The 21,226-nt window shown below is 34.8% G+C and overlaps 1 protein-coding gene across 4 annotated transcripts in view; it reads right to left on the bottom strand.

Moving 5' to 3' along the window:
* The window catches only part of PTPRZ1 (protein tyrosine phosphatase receptor type Z1), a 173,562-nt gene that overhangs the window by 74,547 nt on the left and 77,789 nt on the right, over positions 1 to 21,226 (bottom strand). For all 4 annotated transcript variants that reach the window (XM_081287320.1, XM_081287319.1, XM_081287318.1 and 1 more), the window contains exons 3-6: positions 7,669 to 7,848; positions 5,508 to 5,659; positions 2,504 to 2,599; positions 1,972 to 2,038 (exon numbers count right to left, since the gene is read on the bottom strand). In XM_081287320.1, the coding sequence (XP_081143446.1) occupies positions 1,972 to 2,038; positions 2,504 to 2,599; positions 5,508 to 5,659; positions 7,669 to 7,848 (495 nt within the window). The remainder of the gene's footprint in view (positions 1 to 1,971; positions 2,039 to 2,503; positions 2,600 to 5,507; positions 5,660 to 7,668; positions 7,849 to 21,226) is intronic.

Below are 21,226 nucleotides of genomic sequence, written 5' to 3' on the forward strand. Positions count from 1 at the left end.
ATAACTCACACTGTATGGAGAAGAACAGGAAGTTAGTGCTTCCAGAGTCTCTTCTAAAAACAAGAACTGCCTTCTGTTCTTCATTCCTATGGTGATGGCTGAGAGCCAATATTGGGATGTCTTCAGTTTATTGGGCCCTAGTGGATATTCTAGACTTTTAAAACAGGACTAGATTTAATTCCAGAAATATCAAAATAGAAATATTTAACTTTAGAAGGACTCAGTTTGGACAGACCATACTTAATAAGCATTCAAATGCAACTGGCAAGTATTTCATATGTGTTTTGAAATACACAACTAATATAAATCTCCTCAATATAGTGGCACACATTTTGTGAACAGATAAGGATATAAATCCTGTTACTAACACCTACCAACTGCCTAGCCTAAGGAACTTTGATGAGTCTATTGAAATATTAAATATGTGGTGGAGGGTGGGACTTATAGGCACAGAAGATCTGGGTTTTGGGAAAAAGAGGAGCTTGGAAGTTGGTGCACAGGCAGCTGGGCAGAGAGATGAAAGACAGATAGAGACCTGACTAGTGTCTCAGTCAGTCTGAGATACTAGTAATTCTGCTTTCAAATTAAGAGCCAGGATACAGGCAGAATAATACTCTTAGGGCAAACATATTCTCAGGGAGGTTATGTGGCAACTGTGGCTCTCATGAAGTGCTTCCTTTGAAGGCTTGCAGACAGCAGATACTAAAACAGAAACCTTAGTCAAAAGAACAGAAGTAAATTTATTCTAAGGCATACCCTCCCAGAATCTCTCAGAAATAACTGAAAAGGTTATGAAAGAAAGTGAAGGTCTCACAGTTATGCAAGTCAGGATTAAGTCACTTTGATCATCCCCACAGGCTGGTAGCAAGGCATGGGAACATTCAGAATTCATATTTTGTGTATTTTTAAGTATTGGAATTCAAACTAGCTGCCTTCTTTCAGTTTGGATTGAATCCCCTCTCTGACTCACTGAGAAGGAAATTAAGTGTAGCTTATAGAATTCAGCATTGAATTTTCAATCTAGTTAGATGGAAGGAGATGTCAGCTTCATCCTGCATTTGATTACACCTTTAAAAAAAAGGAACTTCCGCACTATCCGCACTACAGGGGTTCACATATTCCTGACTTCTGAAAAGTTCGGTCAATTCAGATCTGCACATGTAATGGACAAAGATGAATCAATTTTTGGCCAGGCTTCTGCATTTGAGAAAATAATCTGTATGAGCCTTGTTTCTGATTTCAAATTTTGCAGCTTTCCAGAGAGGCATAATCCTCATTTTATTGATAACTCAGGGCAGCATTAATACCAAGTGCATGGATACTTAATAAAAATAGAACAACAATAACAATAGTTTGCAGTCTATTGCCAATGTTGTCAAAAGCATTTTCTTTGACAAATGATAAGATCCATGAGATTTTGGCAGAACAAGATCAAAGCATATTCCATCTTGTTCTATGTGAGCCTTTGCCTTCTTGCAAAAATCTTATCTCCTCACACTGGTGAATCAAAGGATTTCTCAAGAAAACTACAGGGAATAAATTTTAACTTGAGTTGCAATTCCTTTTTCACTTTAAAATATATTTTTTGTAAAATTAATTGGTTTTATATAATAACTTAGAGTCTTTGGAGATGGATAAGCGCAGAGGCAGATTAGATAAATCCATTTAAATGCATAATATAATTAGATTATTTCAAAAAGTAAATTTAGAAAACTTCAAGTTTCTACTTGCAATAATACTTTATTATTTTATACGACAAAATTTTCTGATAAATTGTCCTTTATGAATTGAGAAATGTATAAACTGTCAAGAGTGAGAATGTATAAATCATCAAGTGTGATAAATAGAGACTGTTCCTCCTTGAAAACATACTGTTTTTCACCTTTGGAACGAGTAATTTTGTCATATTGTAAAAATTCACATACACCCAAAGTAGAATCTTGAAGAAAGATATTTCTCTAAGTGGCTTACCAAAACGACTAACACTCTCGGCTCCCTCAATGATGGCTTTATAATCCAAATTTTCTTCTATTCCAACCTGTTAAAGAAGAATGACACTCTAAAAACAGGATAAAATGATTGACTAACTGTTCAATAAAAATGTAAAGATTATTGAATCCATATTAAGTATCTAAAACTGTGTTCCAAACACTTTTTTTTTCACAGCAAGGTAAAAAACAAACAAAAACTACGTAGCTTACATTTTCTATTTAGAAAGTAAAATTTTAAATGTCCCAATTCACAGTTACTGCTATTTAATTTTGACACTTTACATTAACAGGTAAGCAAATCTGTGTACTTGTAAGAAGAGTCAGCTCCAGTTGGAAGAAACCCACCCAAGTAACGAAAATAAGAGTCCCCTTATATTCCTTATTATCATTTAAAAAGATGACCACTGATTACCACTTTAAGGTTGTAATAAAGTGTATCTTGATAGTTCATGTTAATATTTCATGTGATTTAAAAAGGAATTGTTTGTTCTGAATCTATATATGATGATTACCTCAAATAAAACGGAGATAGCTCTTAACCTCCCTTTTCCTTTAACTGCTTCATCAAAACTTGAAAATCGATCTGCATCAAAGCAGTAGATTTGCATCTATAAAAGTAATAATAGTTTCGTTATATTAAAGGTTTTCACAAAAGTCAGGGGAGAGATTTAATAAAACAATTGACCAATAAATTCTATTTGAAAAGTCTGTAAATGATATAATTCTATATTCTGTATATTCTCAAAGTATTTTTTATCAATTATGAGTAGACATAATCACATTTACAAAAGAAATATGAAGGTAGACATATCTAGAATAGCAATTATCATTTTGAGATTTTATCAGTGGGCATTACAGTAATAATTCAGAGCGATTATCAAATATAATAAATTATCAAAGTTTATTTTAACTATTTTGCTGGAATTTTTTGAAACATGTGATTCATTTTTTCTTGAATAAACAAGTTTTTCTTAATGGATCGGAGATACCATTTTATATATTATCATACTGTGATTTCTGCTAATAATTAGATTATTTCAACAAATAAATTTAGAAAACTTCAAGTTTCTACTTACTATAAAACTTTATGATTTTATATGACAAAATTTTCTGATAAATTGTCCTTTATGAACTGAGAAATGTATAAACCGTCAAGTGTGAGAATGTATAAATCATCAAGTGTGATAAATAGAGACTGTTCCTCCCTGAAAACATACTGTTTTTCACTTTGGAACGAGTAATTTTGTCATATTGTAAAATTATGTCATATTCTAAAACTTCTCAAGGATTCTGTTTCTACCTCAAAAACACAAAGCATTTTAGGTTTCCTATTTTTAATTCTCCTCTCATACTCTGCAGTCATCCTTGTTGATTTCTATGTTAATCTATGCACCTGTCTGTAACAGTCTCTATGCCCAGTTATAATTTGGTGCTCCTCAGGATGTGGGCTTGGAATTCAGGTAACTTAGCTACGCCGAGTATAATTTAGGTAAAAGTAGAACACTCAAGGGTGCTTGGTTTTCTGATGGGAGAAACAGTGTGTGTGAAGCAGAGGATGGCAAAGGCTCTGGCCGTGGGTATGTCACCAACATCTTTTGAGAGAAAGGGTTTCAAAGCTGACTCCTAAAGGATGAGGATCAATAGCTAGAGAACAGATGAGATGGGAGAGGTAGGCAGGGCCATGCCAGGGAGGTCATCCCAGCTGACACTGAGGCACTTCAGTTAACAGGAACAAGGAGGGGTCAGGTGGGATAGGAATAGACAGAAAGAGATGGACTGGAGCGAGACCAGTGACAGCAACATTCAAATATCCATGTAAGAAACAACGGTGGTTTAAACACTTTTCTGACCTCCCACATCATTTGTGGTGAGAATTGAAAAGATTTGATTGTGGGATGTGGGAGAAAAAAAAAAAGTAAGTCCAGATGCTCTTTGGGGTGCATACTTACAGTTACATGGAAAAATACTTTCTGAAAAACAAACAATAGGGAGGAGGGAAATGCTGAGAAGTGATATTGGCTAAATTATTTCATTATATTGTGTGCATGTACCAATATGTAACAGTAAATCCCATCCACGTGTATAACTATAATGCACCAATAAACAAACCATACTTTTGAGGACAAGTCGAGAGGCCTTGGAATTAAAAAAAAATGGGGCTTATTACAAAAATTCTGTAGTATTTATTTTGATTAACCAGGGATTTTGTTAATAGTTTTTATTGTATCTTTGTTTAAATGAGCAATATTGTGAGAAAGCTAAACTCTCCAAAGTAAGATGTTATGTATTTAAAGAGTTCATTTTTATTTCTTTGACAAGTCACAGTTAATAAATATGTTTTTCTTTAAGGACATTTAATATATAAAGCTCTCCAAAATCTAACCCATAAATGACAATGTGCTTATTCACATTGTAAAAAGGTTTTTAGCCCTTTAGTGAGAATCCACCCTAGTTTTATTATTATTGATAGTAACTTTTGAATTATAAGAGTCATATAGTTTCATTATGGGCAATTTAGAAAAAGATGAGGCTTTTAAAGGAGAAAATAAGAGCATTTATAATGACATCACCTAGGAAAAATCACTTTTAACTTTTTTTGGTTTCCCTCCATTATTTTTTTAAGAGGAATGAATTCATTTTTTCATTTAATCCCCATGGCAATTTTTAAGACAGGTAATACTACGAGTATGTCAATTTCGCAGAAGAAAAATGGAAGCTTAGGTTAAGTTGAATAATTTGTTTAATGTCATGTGAGAAGGGATGGAACCACTTTCAAACCTAACTCTTTCACTTAGACAATATTCCCAGTCCCTGTTCAGGTTTTACAAAATTAGAAACAGAAGATCAGATATGCTATTTTATATTTTTTAAAAAGCATTAATATGATAAACCTTTTTTGTACATCATTCAAAAACATGATTTTTTACAAGACCTATAATATACATTTAACCATTTGTCATAATGCATTTAACCATTCTTTTTCCTTCAGGTTTTTACTATTTAAATAATTCTTTTCACATAAATTTTTGAAAATATCTATATTTTTAACTGCTACAAATTGAAACAGTGAATACTGAGAATCAACCATGTAAAGTTCTTGATAAAAAATGAACTACTTTCCAGAAATCAACCATAGTAAACTCTCTAAACTATTTACTGGGTATTTAGTTATTAATTTATTCGACTACTTTTAAAGCTTAAGATTTTCTTCTCATTTTAATCAAAGGATTTAAATCAAAGAATTCTCCAATATATTGATAAAAATCTCCCCTTTTTCCTTCCTACATTATTTACTCATCAATATTATTGATCACCTACTAGGTGGCATTCTGGGTACATGGGAGTGGAAAATCGAAGATGGAACATATGCTCATTGAGCTTAGTCTGCTGAGGAAGGCAGATATCCATCAGGTGATCAAAACATTACTATAAATTAAAAATTAATCAAGTTATATGCTAAATATAATCTAAATGATTTAGAAAATTACATTATAATCAGTGGAACTAGCGACTTACCTCCAGTGGAAATTTTTGTCCTTCTAAACTATGTTCTGATCCATCAGATGATGTATTGCATTTTCCCCAGTGAAAAGTTATTTTGCTGGCTTTGAATACCATTTCTGAAAGTCCTCCACTGAGTCGGTAGTCATTTGTGAGATTAATTTCCACTAAAATAAACCAACCAAAAAAATCAATGAAATGGCATCTAAGTTTCTGAAAATCAAAACGATAATTTTCAACTAAATTTCCTTCTATTTAAGATGTATTAAGAAAATCATTAATTCAATAGATTTTAAAAGTTGTTCAGTGTTTTGGAAGCTCAGCTCTGTAGTACTGCACAGTAAACTTCATGTACTTACTTCTAAAGAGGTAAAGACAGCTGGAGAGAGAAGTACTGTGTGACTCCAATACAGAGGATGGCAGCACCGCCCTACTTGGTGTCCTAAGGCTGGCATTCACCCAAAGCTCTGCTTCCCTAAAGTATTTGATGGTAATGAAGGGACAAAGTAAAGGCAGAGGGAACAGGGCTGAAAGAGGGAAAGCCCTCTCCTAGAGGGACACCTCCTTGTCACTGTCAGCCTGCCCTACCCTTGCTCAGGCTGTTGCCTGGGTCCCATTTCTATCCTTCCAGGCTCCAGCCTAGGCTTCATCAGGCTCCAGAACCTGGGTCTTTGGCTGTAGCAAGGAGGGTGGAAAGCCCTTTCCTTCTAAGCAGTGTGAGCCATACCACGTTTGAAACTGACTGTGGACCATCAGAATGATAAACTTCCCTGTAAGTGAGTCCTGCGCAGAAGTTATCTGACTATACTTTAAGAGTCATCTGGAGAATAATAATTCTCTTGAGAACCTAATGCAGGATTTTGAAGTCTCAGATTTGAACAACCTTCACTCTGCCAGGCAAAAATCACTGTTGGCCAGCTAGGAGATACAAACTTCTATGAATTGTAATAATAATGATGGAGACAAGTACAACAACTGCAATGACAGCAATGACAGTTGACATTTATCACCTAGAAGTACCATGCACTGCATCATTTTATGCATATCAATCATTTGATCCTCACACAATAAGGAGACAGAGTCGCAGACATGGAAGTAACTTGTCCATGTTGTCATTTGAAGGGCCAAGTAGTGAGACCAAGCGGCTGTATGTCAAGTCCTTGACCACTCTGCCCTCAGAAAAATAAAGCAGAGATCACCTGCCTTAGCCTTGTAGCACCCTTTAAAACTGGTATCAAAAATGTCAAGATTTGGGATAACACACTTTTGTTACTTAATTTATAATATAATATGTAAAAATTGTCTTAGTTATTCATTAAACAAATATTGAGTGCGTATGATGCATCAGGCACTGATATAGAAAAGTCCCTGCCCTCATGGCATTTTAAATTAAATTATTACATTTAAATAATTGTACTACTTAAATATGGAAAACAAAGAAGAAACTTGCTAATGATAAAACTTCCCCAATAGGTCTTCCATTATAATTAAACATTTTTCTAATTTATGTCAAATGTGTAGTTTTTTTAAAAAAACATAACTTCCTGTTATATGGTTTCATTTAAAATATACCATCAAAAGAGGAAAGTGTCACATTCTGAAAATTATTTTGTCCATGTAAATTGGATTGGAAAACTGTTTTAAAATTTTAAGGTGTTGTATTTTATGGGCTTTTTAAAGAAAACATAGTCTCATAAATAGGCACTTAACAAGTGCTGTCTAAGGATGGTTTACAATTTTAAACTTTGTATACAGAAGGGCTAATAATTTCTTAAGTTTCAATTATAGTCAGCTGCTTTTTCATATCCAAATATTAAATACAGCACAGAGCTGAGCAGCAATATCAAGTTATACTGCCCACGTATGGAGGTCTTGATTGACTAGGCGATTGAAATTACATTAAACATAATTACATTAACTTTTCCACATCTCCAAGTGAGAGTATCACTCTTGTTAAGATACAAGCATGACACTATGACTCTGTTCATTTTATTATTTTTTACAGTTTTAAAATGTCATCCACATCTCTTAATTTTCTCTTTTCCATCTGGCATCCTCTACTGATGATATCCATTCAATTCATAGTACATCATTCAAGGGAAATGACAAGAAAGAAATCCAAACATATTCTAGTCTGAAACACATATTCAAGGGAAACAAAATGCACACTCTGTACCTGTTTTCCCAGTATTATGAATAAATGTGCTGTCCAAGGATGCTTTATCCCAACCCTGAAACTTCAGTTTCTTAAGATTCACATTCACTTGTGTAAGATCTTCATCAATATTGATGGGAGACTGTTTTGGACTATTACATGTTGGATATTTTTTCCCCCAATTTTTTTGATTCAGTGCTCCTAGGGAAAGAAAAGAATAAGAAAGTTAGTTTCTTTAATCACCATGCAAAAACTAAATTTTATATTATAAAATATTTAATATAAAAATGTAGGTACAATATAGGAAAAATTGGGATATCACAGAAGTAATTCACAAAACAATTACACCTGGATTTAGATTCTGGGTTTTAATGACCTCTTTTTTTTTTTCATGTTAAATCCCATAGCCTATAGAACAACCATGTCAAGTTTGTGGTTTGACAATGGTTTGATTCAGCCACACATTCTTTCAGATAACTAGGAAGTCTAGTGATCACATAAGGTAGTCATTACCGGGCCAGAGCTCCAGAGTAAAGTTCAGATCCCTAACCGTCTCCATGGGAGTGGCTCCCAATGGACCCACTGTCTTTTTTCCATGATTGAGATTTAGGGAAATTTATAAATAAACACATCTTTTATACAACCCATGTCTTCCTTTTTTTTGTGATAAGGGAATCAGAAGACTAATTTTAATGCAAGCTCCACCTAAGGGCCACCTCTCATAACTTAATGAAGCTAATTTGCATAACTTAGCCCAGGAAAGAAATAAGAATTAGTCACACCATGAAATTGCCTATATGGTCAGGGAGAAACCAGATGATGCATCTTATAGTAGGGTATTTACCAAAAATTAGTAAGTGGTAAAAATTTAAAACCTGGCTCTATTTCTAGAGAGTGTTTTGAATATAGTGTTACTTTAAACATGTACAACGATGTATATTTTGGCTTCTAGGAATAGTTTTAATGATTTGAATAATGGATATTTTGATTTTGCTTGTAAAGAACTTTGACATGGGGACAAGAAAACACTGCTCAATAAGGTCCTTTTCATTGCTCACATTTTCTATTATAGTACAATAAATTCCAAGCACACTTTGGAAGTGTCAAATAGTAGTGATACACAGAAACATGAAGTCTTATATTTCTGATGACACTGAATGTGATATATAGATCTATTCTATTTAATTGCATTTGCTGATATTTTCCACTTGGATTCTAAATGGCATCTCACACTTCGCATATCCAAACTGGAACTCTGGGTTTCTGCTCTGAAACAAGCTTCTCCTGCATGCAGTCTTTGCCATCCTCTGAGCTTAGAAGTCATCCAGATGCCCCTGTTTCTCCTTCAGTAAAGCCTTTATGGTCTGCCTTCAATTATACACCCAATACCCTTAATGGGATATTTTAACACAATCCCCAAGAGATCTACACACAGGCAATTTTGAGAAGCACAGGCTTAGACAACTCCAGTGCTTTCAAAAGGCCTACCTATAGCTTCATCTTTTGCCCTTTCCAAAATCCAGTAGTAAGTAGAATCATAAGATTCCAAAACCCCACTCTCTGGTCTTCACACCCTGTACAAAAACCTCCACTTCAGTGTGGGCGGGACCTAGGAATATGATGGGGAGTTATTCCTTTGATCAGATCACACTCTATGGCAAAGGTGAAGAGGACCTTGATGCTGTAATTATGTTACATTATAGAAAACTCCTTAGCATATGGAGAGAGGGGAAGCGTGGCAGGTTCTCCTGCTGGCCTTGCAGATGTGAGTTAGGAGGTTATGAGAGTGGTGTGGCTAGGGACCAAGCCAATTCCAAGAGCTCAGAGTGCCCCAGGCTCATAAACAGGACTAACAAACAAAAAAGCAGAACCTCAGTCCTACAAGTCTATCAAGTGAACTCTGCCAACAACCTGAATGAACTGCAAAGAGGGTCCCAAGCTTTAAATGAGACACCTTGATCTGATGTTTGTAAGACAATGAGCAGAGAACCCAGCATAGCAGTCCCTCTTCTCCAAACCCCAACTCACAGAACCTGAGGTAATAAGTATGTGTTGTTTTATCAGTATATGCAAAGTGTTTAGTTTTGCAGTAAAATAAAACCAATACAACTCAAGTAACTAAAGTAATCTTTTAAAATATGCCAAATTACATGTCATGGTTCCATCTCACTCTAAATAAAATAGAACCTCATTACCGTGGGCAAGAGATCCTGCACACCACCATTCATGTCCTCATGTTTCTCATTTCCCATCACTTTGCTTAGATCTCCCTGTTATAGCCACAGTGGCCTCCAGTCTGTTTCCCTTGAGCATGCAAGTGCTTGGCACCCACTGCCACCGCTTTTTGAAATGCTCTTCCAAAGGTCTGCAAGGCTTAGATGGCTCATTTTCCAACTTCAGGTGGGTCTCTGCTCAAGTGTTTATCACCAGAAAATATTTCTGCAAATACATTCAGCTCTTGGTCATCCTTCATAGTCTCTGCTTACTTCAGTTTCCTTCTCCCAATATTCTAATTATGAATATTTATTTTTTTTCCACATACCTGTGCCTTTAACAAAAAGACTGATACAAGGTAGCTGTTCAATAAACACTTGTTGAATCAAACAAACAAGAAATGGTGATCTTCTTAGTCACAGAAATTAAATATGAAATAGTAAAAAGAAAAACAACCCCACATGGCCAATTAAGGAAACAAATTAAAAGTCAAATGTAGGTTTCATTTGACTGTTATGTAGCAATTGAGTAGTTTCTACCATTCTTTTGATGATGGATATCAAGGAAGATCTGAAATCTGTACTCCATGTTATCTGACATCTTATATCACAATGGCTGTGAGTAACTTAATAGTGTTTTAAGGGCAAGAAAATTCTAGATCACATTCTTGGAACAGTGTAGGTTCATTGTGCTTCCTTAAGTTTTGAGATTGAAAGGCAAAATGAAAAAAGCTGGAGTAAAGAGTTTTTTTTGTTGTTGTTGTTATTGTTGGAAAGACCAATAAACAGAAGTCTTGAAAAAATAAAAACCTGAGAGATTCTTCATGCAAAAGTCTCTAAAAAGCACATTGTTTAAAAAAATCACTAGGAGTAGAAAACCAATGGAAGTTAGCTAATAGAGTGCCAAAATGTCACACAGAAATAAAACATAGGTAACAGAAGCATTATATACACTTTATATGTCTTAAAATATTGAAATAGTAGACTAATCTTATTTTTAAGAATTATTTTATAAATTCTCAAATTAATATTTTTCATGGAACAATTGGAGACTTTAGTGCATGTAGTAGTTAAGGCTTAGGATTATGCATCTGAGATAGCCAGTGTAGAAATTTTGTTAGAATTAAACTGTACCTAAGTACATTTTTTTTTTATTAGGGAATGTTGTGAAGAAAGAATTAGGACACTGATGAGTGTCGGCAGATGATCAGGGTGATATCTCTCTACTGAGGACTGCAGAGTACTAAATGGGAGCTCTAGAGAACTAAGATAAATTATTCATTTACATATTCATCCATTTCCTTATCCATTCATGGATGCACCTGGATTAGTACCATTCCTATAAATTTCCTGTGCTAATTAGTCTACTGAAGCATTCAACAGTCTGTATTTTGTCCATGAACTTGTCTACTTCATCTACACGCTGCTGCCAAACTGAGTTTGGCATATCACAGAAATTAAATGTTTGTGAAATAAACTTTGTGCATAAAATGAAAGTATTCAATATTTGCATACTATGCACCCTTTATTCCAAGTGGAATGCAAAGCAATTCCAGACTCTGTAGTAAGTTCATTTGCTTGATTGTTTATTACATCCAAGAAGGGAGAGGTACACTAAGTAAATACACAATTGCCACAGGAGTAGCTATGATGAAGGAAAGTAAACAAGGACAGCAAAAGTACACTAAGGCAGGCCTTAATTTTAAATCCTTTGGGTATAGACAGAGGAGACGGATAGCTGGGTCAAATGGTGGTTCGACTCCCAATTTTCCAAGAAATCTCCATACTGCTTTCCATATTGGCTGCACCAGTTTGCAGAGAGAGGGGATCATGGAATATATCCTGCTGAGTGATGAGCTTAGTAAAATTAGGGGGGCAGAAAATTTCAGGCAGTGCTCAGAGAGCAGTGAGCAGGCCAGCAGAGTCCAGAGAATGGAGTGGATGCCAAGGGATTCTACAGAAAGACGAAATGAGGACCAAACAGACCTGCACAGACCAGTGGGAACTATGGAGGCTTTGGCAGAGGAAGGGGCTCAGAGCTGCCTGGTCAGACAGGTTGGTAGGAAGGAAAGGCTGCATAATGAATGATCCTTTTCATGGACATCTTGACTTGTCTTGTGCTTTTTTTTTTTTTTTTCAGCATCCATGTGCTTATATTTGTTTAAAAAAATTTTTATAAGTACACATAATAGTGGGACTCGTTGTTATGTATTTATACATCCTTGTGTCTATTTGAACTACAATATGTCTGTCTCTTATTCTTATAATTTTAGCACCATTTTTAGAGCCCAGCACCTAGGGATTAAATAAACATTTGCTGAATGAATAAAAGCTTTGAGAAGATATCTATAAAGTTACCCAACCATCAATTCATGTGCTACATATATTGACCAATTAGCTTTCTAAACAGAACACATTTTACAAAACATTTTGGGTGGGCAAACATTTCCCCACCAGTTATGAACACAAAAATATGAAGTGAGGAAAACTAAAGAGTAAAATAAAGAAAAATGATTAAAATAATATAGCATACATGTTTTTGAATATTTGAAGAAAAAAGTAAATAATCACAAATGAAAGAAAGAAAAAAATATTCTTCCCCTACCTTCTTTTCTCTACTTTCTTATTTAGTCTTGTCTTTAAATATCAGATAAATGAATAAAATAATATTACATAAGGTAATATTAGTTATTACCTAAGACAGAGATTCACTGAATACTCAAAAATACAAAACAGATTCAAATATTGATTTCTTTGCAAGGTTACCACAAATTGCTATTATTTAACAAGATTTGAATTTGTGGACTTCCAATTATTCTTTAAGGAACAAGACAGTATTTAAAAAAAACTCAGATAGCTCTTAATCTTAATTACTTTTGTGTGTAGTAAGGTTTTGATGTAAGAAAATGATTATATCTTCACAGTTTCATATATAAACATATTCTGAAGAGGAAAATTTAGCTGTGATATTGATGTAAAGACCTATTAATATTTGTAGTATCTATTCTTGACTTGTATAAACTTCACTCTGTAAAGCATAACCTTATAAATCACTGTGGACTAGCTTTCTATATGCTAACAAATACAAATAGCCAAAATTACAAAGTCATTTAAACAGTATATAGCTATCAGTAATGAGTCACTTTGATCCAAATTTTGGTGTATGCAAATATAAAAATGAAATCAGTGTTCTTTTTTAAATTTTTAATTTTTTATGTATGACAACAGAATGCATTACAATTCATATTACACAAATAGAGCACAATTTTTCATTTCTCTGGTTGTACACAAAGTAGAGTGACATCCTTCATGTTTGCGTACATGTACTTGGGTTATGATCACCATTGCATTCCACCGTCTTTCCTACCCCTCTGCCCCCTCCCTTCAAATATTGATTTTTTTTTGCCCTCCCCTTTTCCCAGTTGCCCTATCTAGAGTTCATTTAATCCTCCCATCCACCCCCCACCCCACCCGCAGCATATTATGAATCAGCATCCTTAAATCAGAGAAATCATTCAGCATTTGGTTTTGGGGGATTGGCTAATTTCACTTAGCATTATATTCTCCAACTCCATCCATTTACCTGCAAATTCCATGATTTTATTCTCTTTCAATGCTGAATAACATTCCATTGTGTATATATACCACATTTTCATAATATATATATATTGAAAACAAAAGGTATTTATTCAGAACTTGCCATAACAGGCAGGACAGAAACCACACATGTTTGGCCGAGACTCAGAAGGTTAAGTATAGACCACATTTTCTTTATCATTCATCTACTTAAGGGTATCTAGGTTGGCTTCACAGTTTAGCTATTGTGAACTGTGCTGCTATAAACATTGATGTGGCTGTAATATGCTGTTTTTAAATCCTTTGGGTATAGACAGAGGAGAGGGATAGCTGGGTCAAATGGTGGTTCGACTCCCAATTTTCCAAGAAATCTCCATACTGCTTTCCATATTGGCTGCACCAGTTTGCAGTTTCACCAGCATTTTATAAGTGTGCCTTTTCCCCCACATCCTCACCAACACTTATTGTATTTTGTATTTTTTAATAGCTGCAATTTCTGAGAGAGATGAAATCTTCGAGTAGTTTTGGTTTGCATTCCTTAAATTGCTTGAGATGTTAAAATTTTTCATATATTTATTGATTGATTGTATATCTTCTTCTGAGAAGTGTCTGTTCAGTTCCTTGGCCCATTTATTGATTGGGTTATTTATTTATTTTTGGTGTTTAGCTTTTTGAGGTTTTTATATACCCTAAAAATTAGTGCTCTGATGTGTGAGGGGTAAAAATTTGCTCCCAAGATGCAAGTTCTCTGTTCATCTCACTGATTGTTTCTTTTGCTGATAAGAGACTTTTTAGTTTGAATCTATTCTATTTATTTATCCTTGATTTTAATTCTTGCACTATAGGAGTCTTATTAAGGAAGTTGGGGCCTTATCTGACTTGATGGAGATTAGGGCCTATTTTTTTCTTCTATTTGCAGGTTATCTAGTTTAATTCCTAAGTTCTTGATCCACTTTGAGTTGAGTTTTGTGCATTGTAAAAGATAGGGGTTTAATTTCATTTTGTTGCATATGGATTTCCAATACTTCCAGCACCATTTGTTGAAGAGGCCATCTTTTCTCCAATATACATTTTTGGTGCCTTTGTCTAATATAATATAACTGTAATTATGTGGGTTATTCTCTGTGTCCTTTATTCTGTACAGTTGGTCTACAAGTCTATTTTGGTGCCAACACCATGCTATTTTTGTTACCATTGCTCTGTAATATAGTTTAAGGTCTGATATAGCAATGCCACCTGCTTCACTCTTCCTGCTAAGGATAGCTTTAGGTATTTGGGGTCTCTTATTTTTCCAGATGAATTTCATGATTGCTTTTTCTATTTCTATGAGGAATGCCACTGGGATTTTAATCGGAATTGCATTAAATCTATATAGTGCTTTTGGTAGCATGGTCATTTGACGATATTAATTCTGCCTATCTAAGAGCAAGGTAGATCTTTCCATCTTCTAAGGTCTTCTTCAATTTCTTTCTTTAGTGTTCCGTAGTTTTCATTGTAGATGTCTTTCACTTCTTTCATTAAGTTGATTCCCATATATTTTTTTGATGCTATTATAAATGGGGTAGTTTTCCTTGTTTCCCTTTCAGAGGATTTGTCATTGATATACAGAAATGCCTTATCAGATCATAATGAAATGAAATTAGAAATAAATGATAAAATAAAAAATAAAAGCTACTCCAACACCTGGAGACTAAATAATATGCTACTGAATGAACAATGTAGTGCAGAAGACATCAAGGAGGAGATTAAGAATTTTAAGAGGTGAATGAGAACACAGATACAACATATTAAAATCTCTGGGACATTATGAAGGCAGTTCTAAGAGGAAAGTTCATTACATGGAGTTCATTCCTTAAAAGAAGAAAAAGTCAACAAATAAATGACTTAACATTACATCTCAAAGCCCTAGAAAAAGAAGAACAAATCTACACCAAAAGCAGTAGAAGACAGGAAATAATTAAAATCAGAGCTGAAATCAATGAAATCGACACAAAAGAAACAACTGAAAAAAATTGACAAAACAAAAAGTTGGTGCTTTGAAAAAATAAATAAAATTGACAGGCCCTTAGCCTTGCTAATGAAGAGAATGAGGGAGAAAACTCAAATTACTAACATATGTGATAAAAGGAAATATCACAACAGATACCACAGAAATACAGAAGATAATTCCAAATTATTTTGAAAACTTGTACTCCAATAAAATAGAAAATATTGAAGGCATCCACAAATTTCTAGACTCATATGACTTTCCCAAATTGAATCAGGAAGATATACACAATTTAAACCGATCAATTTCAAGCAACGAAATAGAAGACACCATCAGAAGCCTACCAACCTATACAAGCCGAGGACTAAATGGATACACAACTAAGTTCTATAAGACTTTTAAAGAATACCAATACTCTTCAATTTATTTCCAGAAATCTAAGAATAAGGGCACACTTCCAAACTCATTCTATGAGGCCAATATCATCCTGATTCCAAAACCAGGCAAAGACACATCAAAAACAGAAAACTTCAGACCAATATCACTAGTGAACATAGATGCAAAATTTCTTAATAAAATTCTGGCAAATTTAATACAAAAACATATCAAAAGATAGTACAGCATGATCAAGTGGGATTCATTCTAGGGATGCAAGTTTGGTTCAACATAAGGAAATCAATAAATATAATTCATCGCATCAATAGACTTAAAGATAAGAACCATATGATTACCTCAATAGATGCAGAAAAACATTCAACAAAATCTAGCATCCCTTCATGTTCAAAACCCTAGAAAATCTAGGAACAACAGGAACATATCTCAACATCATAAAGGCTATCTATGCTAAGCCCCAGGCCAACATCACACTAAATGGAGAAAAATTGAAGGCATTCCCTCTAAAAATTGGAACAAGATAGGGATGCCCTCTTTCACTACTTCTATTTAACATAGTTCTTGAAACACTGGCCAGAGCAATTAGACAGATGAAAGAAATTAAAGGGATACACATAAGAAAAGAAGAAGTCAAATTAGCATTATTTGCCAACAATATGATTCTATACCTAGAAGACCCAAAAAAATTCCATCAGAAAACTTATAGAACTAGTAAATAAATTCAGCAAAGTAGCAGGATGCAAAATCAACACCCATAAATCAAAGTCAGTTTTATTTTCAATGAAAATACAGCATAGAATTTAGAGCTCCAAAAAGATGGAAGGATGATGGACATAGGAAAACTTTTTTCATATGCAGGAGTTTAGCTGCTTGAGAAAGGGCATTTCTCAAAAGAAACTACAATCTAAAATTACTGAATAACAAACTTGAAGTAATTATCTATCACACTAGTAAATGCCATGACACAAAGTGAATGCAGCAAAGAAAGGAGGAGGTCTAAGATAATTTCCCATGTTGAAAACAGGAATGCACAGCCCAGAGTACCTGTCTGTGTTTTAGGCCAGAGAGAGGCTTCGGGAGATACAACCAGCAAGCAGTGTTGAATGCTGATAATGGCTATTAGAGCTACACCAAAGGCAGATCAAAAGCAAATATAGATGTGAGCCCATATAATCAAGAACAGCATTCACCTGTATTATCTGTTCTAATGCAAAACTCTCATCAGTAGAATAAAAAATCTTCATGCGCTTAGTTGAAAGATCCAATCGACAGGGGGTTTGTCAGAAAAGGTAGTTATCCATGTATTTAGGAAAGTTCCAGCATAAATGTTCCTAGAACATGATGACATTTAAGAAAATAGGGAAAGAAACAGACCAAAAGCTTTTCCTAATGTTCCTGTTTAAAATTCTAGGACTTTTTCAAGTTGAACATATTTCAGACAAACAAAAACCTACAAAACAGAAAAAAATACTGCTCTATACTGCAATAGATTTGTTTGTTAAAGAACACAGGGAGAAAAACAAAAACACAAAAGGGAAAAAGATCTAAGGGCATTACCAGAGTAAAATGCAATTATTTAAAAGATTAGTAATCAAAAACTGACCCTCTGTAGTATTAATGAAATCAATAAGCCGAACAAATACGATGACGCTCCTAATGGCTCATTATGAATCCATCACCTTTATCATAAAATAAAACAAATCCTACAATAAAAAATTTTGTAATGACAAGAAATTATGTGGGTACAACGAACTGAAGACAAAAAAATAGAATACCATCATAAAGGAATTAGGAACATATAGGAGGAGTCTTCTTTGGGACTGAGGAAGGAAGAAGGACAATTGACAACTTTCTAAATCCTAACAGAACATCCATGGGTGTATCATGGTACCAGTCACACTGGTAGGAAGCATGGACAGAAAGAAATGTTTTGAATATAGTTTTGGATCTCTGGACTTTAAAACCTACATGGATGGTCACTTGGCATTCAAAGTATGGGTCTGGGAGCCATTGAGAGGTCTGGACTATACAGGTAGAGACTGGGGATTATCAGCATAGAGGTAGTAGCACTATCTTGCTGTTTTTTTTTTAACTTTTAGAGGTGCATAAATGAAATATATCAAGAGAAAACTGCATGCTATCTGGGATTCTTTAACATACTACAGCATTAATAAGAAAATGAGAGTCAGATGCAACTATAAGGAATGCAATTTCCTTTAAAACAGGGGAACCATGAATATGTGTTGGAGTGTATGGAGAGAAGAGTTAAAACAAGATGGAATTTGAGATTATGAAAGGTCAATGATGAAGTCTCCAAATACATGGATAGAAGATTATTATCCTAGAGAGGAAAAGAAACACAGGGAAGTCATGGAAATATGGATTCATATGGCTCAAGCTACATTTAGAAAATGAGAATGAGAAATCTGATGGTTCATGCCCCTGGGTTTCTGTTTCAGGCAAAATCACATCTCATGGAAGGAAGAAGCTTGGGATCTGAGCTGACGTCAGTTGAGGCCCAGCTCTAGCATCACTCCCCTAAGCCTCAGCTCCCTGTTAAAACAGGAATAATAATCTCTACTTTTTATATTCTGCATACTAAATGAGTTAATTTAGGTAGATGGGCTGTCAGATGCTGCAAAATTTTTTCAACCATTTCTTTATTTATTTTTTCAGTCACTGTGAAAGAGAGGCAGGTGAAAAAATAGTAAAGAGAAAATAACAAAGAATGTAAAGGTGAACCTTTAGGACTGATGGAAATTGTTGAGGTCGCTAGTGATGTGGAGAAATCATGACCTGGTACAGGCTTCACTCAAAAGTGTGTATTTTTGATTTATTAATTTAAAAAGTGTTCAGAGAGGTCAACTGTCCTTGGAGATAAACAGAGAGGGCAGGTGGTTGCAGTCCTAAGCAGAGGTCAGGAGGTTGGGTTGGTGGGAGTACAAAAGGCCACTGAACTGGAGGTTCTGGCAAGAGGGTGTTGAAGTCCCCCCCCTCCCCCCCCCAACTCCCTGGCTGCCACCCTTTGAATGTCTGGTATGGAGAAAAAGGTAAATTTTTAGAAAACTATTCAATAATTACAACCATGGTTTCTTTTGTCATCTTTCCTTTTAAATTATGAAACAAGAGAATGATAGTGATGAAGTCCAATCCTGACAGCAGTGTTTCTGTTGCCTGTAGCCTGATATCAAGTATTTAATCAATACTGGGAAAATCACAGATGAAATTGAACAAGCTCCAGGAACCACAGAGAGCTCCTGTTTCTCTCATCCCCACTGGCAAGCCAATTCAATTCTGAGAAGGCCCAGAGATTAGGAACTGTATGATTCACGTTATGAACTTTACATTTGCCTGGTTCTGTCTAAATGAGTCCACAGTTTTAATATTTAGGATTTAGATAGAAGGCAATGTAGGCTGATTCATTGTAGGATTTTTTTTTCTGTAACACTTTCTATTAGGTAACTTCCCTCAATAAAATGCAGGTAAACTATATAGACAGCTAAGAAAGAAAGGGAAAGATTTCTTTGTTACCACAGTCTGGTGATTACCAAAGAGATGGCAAATACAGAACCAAGACATGGTCCTGGAAATTACTTTTTGGTTGGAGAAATAATGATTCTTCTTGTATAATAGTTTTGAAACCTGCCCTAGAGTCATCAGCTTTCCCCCTTTTCCAACCACTGATAAGCCAAGTTCACAGAGCAAGGAAGCAGCATAGTAGGTGACAATGCAGATCTCTGACAATGACAACACTGTCATGTCTGCACTCCAGGCTTACTGTTTGCATACTCATCCAAGTGGGGCATGACTCTGTCTCCTACCTTTACAGGAGAGCCAGAGAGTTAAGGTTGAAATTGGAGAAACAGCTATAATTTGGTATCCTTCCATTCATTACAGGACCTCTGTGAAACCTGCCTACAGCCTGGCTTCATTGGTTTAGTTAAAGAGCTTGTTGCCTAAAAGACCAAAGCTTCTGCTTAATTCTTTGAGCCACAGGTTACTCCCTTCTGTAAACACTTATCACACAATTCTCTCTCATATAAGACCTCGTAGATATGTGTTGTGAGTCACAGACAAGGACCAAAGAAAAATCTGTGAATCCATTATGGCAGCAATAAATCCATTGCCTCTACCAGATATTCTATTATTTTGTATTATCTACAGGTTCTATTCAAATGCTTCTGCATGTAGCCTTGACACATGTATTTACTCATTCAACTAATATTTATGGAGTGCCTAGTGTGAGACATAGTATATATCTTATTAAAAAATATCCAAAGGTAAAGTGTCCAATATATAGGAACTCAAGTTTTAGTAAAGACCAAAGACTCTTAATTATAATATGACATAGTAAGTATAATAGCAATATGTATATTGGGCCAGTAACTAATAAAGTATGCAATCCAAATAAGGCAAAAAAATAAATAAGGTTTTCTGGATAACAAGATACTTGGAATAAGTCTTAAATGATGGATAAGTATCTAACTGAAGGAAAGGAAGGAATTCAGGGTGGAAGGTATTCAAGAAGAGAGAAAATCACCGGCACAGAAGACAGAAGGCATGGATATTTGGAGAGAATGACAGGAAATCCAATCTACACTCTCAGGAATAAAATGCAACAAGGTGAGAGGCATAGAGATAAACGGGCAGATTGTTCCTTCTGGATACCAGGACAAGGACTTTGAAAAATTCTCCAGTATTTAAGATATTTAAAATTGCAGGTTTCCTGGTCATATTTAAGTTTTACGGTATGGTTACACAGGTCAAGGTAGACAAAACTGAGGGCAGGTAAATCAATTAGGAATAGGTTACATGAAGAATAGTAAGAATCTAAACTAGAGCACAGATGAATAAGACAGGAAGAGGTAGATTGAGAAAAATATGGGAAAAAGAATCAGGTCTGGGGAGTCAACTAACCTTGAGAAGGAAGACGTGGTGAAAATCACTTTGAAAAAACACCTTGGTGGACTCTGGTATAGGTGACTGAGGACAGTAGTGCCACCATTCTGCTGTCAACTCCTATAAGAATCAATTTTTTTCAGATTCCACATGGGTAAGGTTATGTGGTACTTGTCTTCCTATTAGCAGGATTTCTTACACATCCATTCATATTGTTACAAATGACAATATTTAGCTAGATAGGAGAAAAAAGTTCTGGTGTTTTTTGCACAGTAGTGTGACTATAGATATTAGTTATGTGCCATGTATTAAAAGAACATAAAAAAAGAATCTCCAATGTTTTCACCACAAAGTTATGACTAATGCTTGGGAAGACAAATATGTTCACCCTAATTTAAATATTGTACAATGTATAAATGCATCAGAACATGAATACACAATATCCTATAAATATGTACAATTTTTTTTCCTGGTACCGGGGATTGAACTCAGGGCACTTGGCCACTGAGAC

The sequence above is a fragment of the Spermophilus citellus genome, assembly GCF_964194105.1.
Source record: "Spermophilus citellus genome assembly, chromosome: 3".
Taxonomy (NCBI): domain Eukaryota; kingdom Metazoa; phylum Chordata; class Mammalia; order Rodentia; family Sciuridae; genus Spermophilus; species Spermophilus citellus.